Here is a 7,905-nt window from a genome sequence, read left to right on the forward strand (position 1 = left end):
AGATACCCCCACCACCAGCCCACGCTTCATTTTGCAATTAATAATATGTACGTATCTCCTCATTTTTTAAAAAAAAATTGAGAACCCCAACACGATAGTGATTTTTGTTGTTTTTTCTCCTCAGATCTACGTAGCCTTTTCTTCTTTCCATACTGATCCCCGCCCGTGTCCATCCGTGTGATTGAACGGTTTGAACTGAAAACCTCCTCAGTCCTAGTAAATAGGTTTGCTTTGAATTATTAGTGTCATTTGGATGCTACACGTAATTGAGATTCGACATGGAGGTCGAGAGAGAAAGGGCGACGTAACTTTAGATCTAAGTTTTCCATGCATCGCTTTACTATTCTTTCTCAATGGTCTCCATCGGGGTCGGCCTTGTCTTCAAGCTATGTTCTGTTTTCGTGGCCTGCTAGGCTACAACTCTCTCCCATGACCGTGGTCCGTGCCTGTAATGCAGCTAGCCAATTCATAAAGCAAAGGACAATGTCATCTCATCTCCTGTACTGGTCTTGATAAACTACCATACAATTAGTGGCTGCTCACCTAGGCAATCATTCCGTCATCCTCCTCCAAAGGCCAACAGCAGAACAGAGGTGAGGAGCTCTTTACACTGTTCAAGGCTGGATTATGTATCACAATAAAGTGGACAAGTTCAGAATGCTTCGCAGAGTCGATAATGGTATTAGATTGCTGAAAGGGAATAAGGTGGTTGTAATGGTGTCTGTCTTTCAGAGGCCACATCGAAAGGTATTCGATGAACGATGTTTGTTACAGTAAAGGGGTTTTTTTTCTGCCTCACAGCTGTAACTTCGAGGGACGCTCAAAGCTTCAAACGGGCCAGAGCAGGGGTCCTTCATCTGGGCATCCATAATCCTTCAAGGCAACACGGCCACAGCGCTTACAACAACGCCGCGTAGTGGTTAAGATTTGTGTTATGGATCGCCGAAATTGGCCATGGAGGAAGAAAACTAGCCACAACAAAGCTAGTACACACAAGGCTTCTTTCGACTCTCTTTTCAATGGTGTGTCTCCAGCTAGCGTTTCTTTTGAAGTTCTCGAGGAGCCGGCTTCTAGACTACAGGTGCCAGAGCAGGTAGTGTGGAATCCATCTTTCTGAGTTCAGGGAGCGTTAGATCGCTTGCTCAATATGTCTCGTTGGGAGGCAGATGGTATCTAATTACCATGTAATTAACTTTCACTTGCAGGAGATGCCACGGTTTCTTCTGGAAAATGCAAGGACTTTGGAAGCTGTGGCCTTGAAGGAGCAAGCTGAGGAGAGAGTGAATACTCTGACAGAGAAGCTCAACGTCGCTGTGGGCGACTTGATGAGCAAAGAGGCTATGGTGAAACAGCATTCTAAGGTAGCAGAGGAAGCTGTTTCAGGTATAATTTTTCTATCCTTCCCCCATGTAAATCTCTTTTGCATTAATCATAAACTCTAATTATTGACTGGTTTATTAAACTGGGCAGGGTGGGAGAAAGCTGAAGCGGACGCAATTTCGCTGAAGCAAGAGCTAGACGCGTCAATGCAGCAGAGGAGTATGGTGGAGGGGCGGGTAGCCCGTTTAGATGAAGCTTTGAAGGAGTGCATGAGGCAGGTGAGGCACGCTCGGGAGGAGCAGCAGCAGAGGATCGTAGAAGCCGTAGACTGCAAGACCCAAGAGTGGAACAAGGTGAAAGCAGAGCTGGATGGGATAGAGGCAGATTTGAGGCAGAGGTTGATGGAGTCGGATGCGCATAACAGCGCCATGGACAAGTCTCTGCAAGAGAGGGCCAGAGTAATCGCAGAGACTCAAGAAGCCAAAGCGAGAGCAGAAACGGAAGTGAGGCTGCTGCAGGTGAAGGTGGAATCGCTAGAGAAGGAGATGTTCGCGTTGAAATACGAGCTGCACGTGGTGAACAAAGAGCTCGAGATTCGAAACGAGGAGAGGGAGTATAGTAGGAAGGCAGCAGATGCAGCGCACAAGCTTAACCTGGAGAATGTGAAGAAGATCGCCAAGCTAGAGTCCGAATGCCAGAGGCTCCGCACCCTTGTAAGAAAGAAGCTGCCGGGACCTGCAGCGCTTGCTCAGATGAAGATGGAGGCGGACGCCGGTTTTAGAAGAGAGCAGGCCTTGAGTGAACACAGCAAGAGGCGAAGGTCTTTAGGTCCTGCTGGCAGAGGAGGAGGACTAGGCAACGTTTCCTCTTCTTGGGACCACTCTCCTCTTCAACTCAAGCATCCACTAGCAGATAAGAGAGAAAGTGCATCCTGCAAAGATATAGAACTCATGGTGGACAGGTTGCTGACCATGGAAGAAGAGTCCAAAACCCTCAAAGAAACTCTGGCCAAGAGGACGGCTGAGCTTCACTCTGCTAGACAGATGTGTGCCAGGACTGCAAACAAGCTCTCTGTAGCAGAGGAGCAGCTGGAATCCTTGCAGGGGACACCCACCAGTGGGTCCAGAAATGGGGTTCTCGATAGTTTTCTCTTGCAATCAGAAGCCATAAGTGGGCCGTCCGAGAAATTGGATGATGAGGTGAGCTGTGCCGAGTCTTGGGCATCTGCTCTGATCACAGAGCTTGATCACTTTAAGAAAGACAAGGTAAGGCAGGCCTCTAGGCAGTCCATGGATTCATGTGGCTTTGATGCTATGGAAGGTCTCTTAATGGAAGCACAGCAGCATCATGATCACCAAGCAGAGTTACCCTGCACCACTGTTCATGAGCTTGTTACCAAAGACAACCGTGAGCAAGATCAGCCACAATCAAAGCACAGTGCCGAGGACCACAGAACATTAAAAACTCTTGCAAGCAAAGAGGCCCAATTGCAATCAGCCAACCTCATGTGCAAGGATGCCATAGTTAAGTTGGCTTCAGCAGAAGCGAAACTGGGGGTTAAATTGACATCTGAAACCCCAGGCTTAGATGTGGAGGAAAGCATGAACTCTCTGGCTGAGGCTCATGGAATCATGTCGAGATTGGATAGGATCCTTGCTGAGATGCGCATAGCCGTTGCATCTGTTGGAGATGCAACGGACGATGATTCTGACAATGGCGTTAATCCCACCATTACTGGTTGTCAATTAGTGCAGCCCAAAGCTTCTGTGGAGTTGGTGACAATCCCAGTGTCTGTTCCTAGTGGTCATTCAACAACCGCTCCTATCAAATCGGTTCTGGTGTCTAGCTTCAGCTTGGTCTTGTCCAAGCTCATCTCTCTGCTGGAAATGATGTTACTCAACCCATCAGGCCATGCAGCAATGCCTAATTCTCAGGCAGAAAAGCATGTCCAGGGTTTGATGAATGCCAAAGACAGTCTCTTGCATGGGAAAGGCAGCGTGATGGAGTTCCTGTTAAGATTTGCAATGGTGCTGAGTGGCATTTTCAACTCGGAAACATCGGATTTGGAAAGCCTCTTGTCCAAGGAGCTGGCAATGGAAAGCAGCATGGAACCGGATGAAAAGAAAGCCTGCACACAATCTACTACTGGAGCTCCTGAGGATTATAATGACAATGCAGGAGAACTAGATGGCCTGGACTACAACGAGCAACTAGAGCAAGCTAAAAGTGAGTTGCAAAAGCAGCTATGTGTTACTGAAGAGGAGCTTCGGCTCACCAAGTCCGAGTTGGCGGAAGCGAAGGTGCTGATTGGGGACTTACAAGCTCGAATGCTAGACTTGCAGAGCGAACAGGTCAAACTACTAGCTGATGAAGAAGCTAAGAGAGGAGAGGTGCAAGCCCAATTAGAGAAAGCGGAGACTGAGGTAAGCAAGCTGCAAAGGAGCGTAGCGTCTCTGACCGTAGAGCTTGCAGACCAAAGAAAACAATACCACGGAGCGGCGGCCAGGTGCGAGGCTCTGGAACAAAAACTACAAGGGTAATAAACCGCCCCTACGTTATCTAGCTGCAATGTTATTAACGCATGTTTAGTGGGCTTAACCCCTATCTAGCAATTTGATTAACGCATGCTAACCTCGTTGAATCACACTGGTCCGCAGATATGTGGATAGGGAGCACAGCAAGTCTTGCAGATTCGAAGGTGAAGACGCCCGCGCAAAAAAGGTAATTGAAAGCTTGCATCTTTTAGTGCACAATAGTCGAGCGTTACCACAGCTTACTTAATTCTAGTCTTTCTCCTGAAAGCAATTAAAGAATTTATTTATCTTGGTTTATTGATGATTTGAGATTCTGCTGTAACAGGAACGGGAGGTGGCCGCAGCCAAGGAGAAGCTGGCGGAATGCCAACGAACAATTCTTGTGTTGGGGAAGCAACTGACGGCTCTGACATCGCCTTCTGCTCACTCGCCCGCCGCGTCGTTCGATTCGAGCATGCCTCTGAATTATGGTCCATTGGATCAAAAACCCGAGGAGGAGCTTGATGGCCGCTACCAGCCGCACCACAGGAGATCAACGCCTTGCCCCGGCAAAAGGAATGACACCTTCGTCCGCCGTCACGTCCACAGCTCCGACTATTCACAACAAGCGCAGCCTGCTCATTGTAACAGCCATTCGAACCCTCTTCGCAATCATTCCGACGTGGCCTATCGTGGCTCTAACGGTGTGCAATATTCCGTGGCTGAGCATCTACGTATGGACGACGGATCGACGAGCATCTATGACAGCCCTCCCGACAGCGCCGTAAGCTCTCCGTCCGTCTCCCCTACACGTGGCGTTGCCGGCCCCCGACGAAATCCTAACAGCAATGCCGCTGTTCGCACCAGTTTGACAAAATCCATGGAGCGCGCAGCCGCGCCCACCACCAATTTCCGTCATAATTCGAAAGCGAACGGCAGTTCCAGTTTCAGTAGGTTTTTCTTTAGGACCAAAAATGAAGTCTTGCGTTAACAAAGTCCAAAATTCCAAATGCACAGTTACACAGTGTAATATTGTCGTACAGCCAAAGACGCTGTCTCTACTTTGCCACAACTATAAACTAATAATTAATGTGAAGCACTGGTGGAGCATTTTGATATACGATCCGTTGTTTTTTTTTTTTTTTTGTGTTCCTCCGGATTATATTTTTTCATACTGAAAAATTCACTCTTAATACTAGATTCCAACCAATCACTCTTAATACTAGATTCCAACCCTCGTTAGAAGCTGCTCCCCGATAGTAGTCTTCCCTTGTGTCAAAGAGGGCTTGAATATCTGTAATTTAACAAATATTCTTTGTTACCAATAGCAAATGTGGGGAGTAGTGGGGTTGGAATGTCTCCTGCTTTCTCTATCATAGAGGGCTGCTCGTCACACCTGTAATCACTAAGGTGTCTTCTCTTCTAAGTGCATCAATATCCAACTGTTCACTTAAGTCCCTCTCTGCAGCCAAGTTTATCTCTTCCGCAATCTCTTGAACTTCATCTTCTGTTCTTGGAGGTTCCTCTGGCTTCTCCTCAATTTTTTCATTTGTAACTTCTTCATCCTCAAGCAGCACATGCAGGTAGCAGATAAATCTATAATGCTAAGCAACGAGACGACACTTGCGATTGTAAATGGGGCACTTACTGTGTGTCTTCTTCTTATCATCTGGCACCTTTAAAACATTCCTATTTAACTTTTGTCTCAGGGTTGTTGAAGGCACGATATCATTCACGTGCACGTACTGGACGTTGTCAAACATGACTGTATCACTCAAAGTGGTCTGCTGAAATTGCTACCCTTTCTCCTCAAGATACGAATGAGAAGAAACGATCATGTCTTCGATGGAAAAATTGAAATTAAACATGCGTGAGATTTCAAGATGGTGATGATGCTATCGAACTTTATACAGGAAGTCGATCATCTGGGGTTTCTTGAAGGCCAGCATCAGACTCAACCTCAATCTCGAAAGGTTCCATCTACAAGCCAAGAAATATGTCAGGACGACGAAAGTTCTGTGTAAGATAATAAAGAACTAGCCAAGATCAGTATAACGCGATAAGCGTTGGAAAAATCTCACTGACATCTCTAGTCGCATTGTAGTAATTTGATGAAATATTAGTGAGAAAATGAAATTGCAAGGAAAAATGTGTCAAAATCACTGCAACACGATACGTGTGGGAGAATTCTCAAGGAACCCTCTCTTCACGTTATAGTGATTTGATGCAATATTTCAAAGGCAATGACGATTGTAAGAAAAATCACTACAAGAACGACAGTAGGACAAATCACTATAATGCGATATGGGTGGGAGAGTTCTCACCAACTTCCCTCTTCACGCTGTAGTAATTTGATCAATTATTTGTAAAAAGAAAAAAATTAATTTCTTAAAAATCTAAACGATGAAATCTTTGAAAAAGTAAAAAAAGAACGATAGTAGGACAAATCACTATAACGCGATATGCTTGAAAGAGTTCACACCAAGATCTCTTCTTGTGTTGTTGTACTTTCAAGACATTTATGCAAGCAAATTACCATTCTAGGCAAAATCACTACAACGCGATATGGGTACGTTAGTTCTCACCGAGATCCCTCTTCGCGTTATAGTGATTTGATGACATATTTGGGAGAAATAAATTAAATTCTTTAAAATCTAAAAGCAGCAATCTTTGATGGAATATTTATAAAACAATTATACAACTTCGGCCAAATTGAAACAAGAAAATATGCGAAAACATATCGCGAAATTCACTAGGAGAGCAAGAAGCAACCAACGAATTTGATTGTAGGACAACAAGAAGCAGGGTGAAGGTGATGATTGCAAGAAAAATTGCACGAGATGACTGCGAGAAAAATTGCACGAGAGCAAGAAGCAACGAATAATGAATGTATGTACATGTGGCAGACATGCATGATGGCATACCATGTGTGTGAGACCCCTCTGTCCCCTCCGCACACCGGATTCCCGGTTACTAGCAGCGAAAGTAGCTTCCTCTTGTGCGGGGCAGGGTTTCCTACTCGGGGCCTCGCCCTCGAATATCTGGGCGCACAAGACTAATCTGGTGGTCATTTTCGAAACCGAAACCGGGAAAATTTTCCTTTCTTGGAAAACGGGGACGATTCCACCTTTTTTTTATTTTCTTATAACGAAATTTCTAACGGGGTCAAGAGACTAAACTATCCTTCACCTGAATAAACCAGATAGAAGGAAAACTATTACAGACTTAACTTGAAGAAATCAACGCTTTTTTCCTAACCAAATCAGGCACAGCCACTGATGTAATCATTAGAGAAGTCTTGAGGTTCTTATTTAACTACTCGAATTCAAACGTATTCCTATTATTCAAATTCATTATTAAAACTCCACTGATTCCAGCCTAACCCCATCCGGCCCATGGGTTAGCTACCACCCAACCACTGGAATTGGTAGAACCAGACAATTACTTACCCACCCATAATTAAATGCCTTTCTTAACTTTTGCTTTTGAATAAAGATACCCACACACTTCTCTTTAAAACTTTAACTTATAAAACAATCCATTGACAAACAATTATTTAATACAATTGTCATAATTCAAAATTTTCATCCAGTCCTTGTTTCTAAAAAAAACAGTATCACTCTGGACTCTCCGTTGAGACCAGCTGGTCAGCAAAACGAGATCCAGTAATAGATTACAATAATCATTTGTCCATCATACAATATCTTCCATGACATACGCATGGGTGTCCTAGGCACTGTGAGCCCGTGCATCTCCTGGTCAGAACCCTCCAGGATTCTCCTTAGGTGTCCTGGAACTTCACTCAGGGACCGCTTCGTTGGCCCTCGTCCATCATACCGGAAGCGCACCATTTTAACTATACCGAGGCTGGTCAGGCTTTGCCGCGTGAGCTGTCCTTTGAACACTCCCCGCCGCCAGGTGTTGCAACTGAATTTCCCTTAGAAAAACACATATGCCAAATGCTCCCTCCAGCATTCTAGCGTAAGACAGTCCTTTAAGAAAACAGGGTTTCTATGCAAGTTTTCAGTTTGATTTTCTTTTGAATACAATGAGTATATCTTAAATCAGTATC

At 45.1% G+C, this 7,905-nt stretch overlaps 1 protein-coding gene across 2 annotated transcripts; it reads left to right on the forward strand.

Moving 5' to 3' along the window:
• Positions 1-247: 247 nt before the first annotated feature.
• LOC147622972 (filament-like plant protein 4) lies at positions 248-4,959 on the forward strand. Of its 2 annotated transcripts, none has more exons than XM_086820989.1 (6): positions 248-593; positions 733-1,093; positions 1,206-1,383; positions 1,471-3,856; positions 3,978-4,041; positions 4,180-4,959. In XM_086820989.1, exons 2-6 carry the CDS (start codon positions 935-937, stop codon positions 4,822-4,824), a joined length of 3,432 nt encoding a protein of 1,143 aa, XP_086677115.1. In that variant the 5' UTR covers positions 248-593; positions 733-934; the 3' UTR covers positions 4,825-4,959. The 2 variants fall into 2 exon arrangements, with proteins under 2 accessions (XP_086677115.1, XP_086677116.1); XM_086820990.1 differs by having other exon boundaries at positions 455-593; positions 802-1,093.
• Positions 4,960-7,905: the final 2,946 nt, after the last annotated feature.

The sequence above is a fragment of the Cibotium barometz genome, chromosome 27 (genome assembly GCF_041138505.1).
Source record: "Cibotium barometz isolate CiBa-2024 chromosome 27, ASM4113850v1, whole genome shotgun sequence".
Lineage (NCBI taxonomy): Eukaryota > Viridiplantae > Streptophyta > Polypodiopsida > Cyatheales > Cibotiaceae > Cibotium > Cibotium barometz.

Bases quoted from the DNA above. Each gene is read 5' to 3' on its own strand.
- LOC147622972 (XM_086820989.1), top strand. From the start codon at position 935: ATGGATCGCCGAAATTGGCCATGGAGGAAGAAAACTAGCCACAACAAA. The intron at 1,384-1,470 runs GTATAATTTTTC...TAAACTGGGCAG, and splicing joins AGCAGAGGAAGCTGTTTCAG to GGTGGGAGAAAGCTGAAGCG. The intron at 3,857-3,977 runs GTAATAAACCGC...ACTGGTCCGCAG, and splicing joins CTGGAACAAAAACTACAAGG to ATATGTGGATAGGGAGCACA.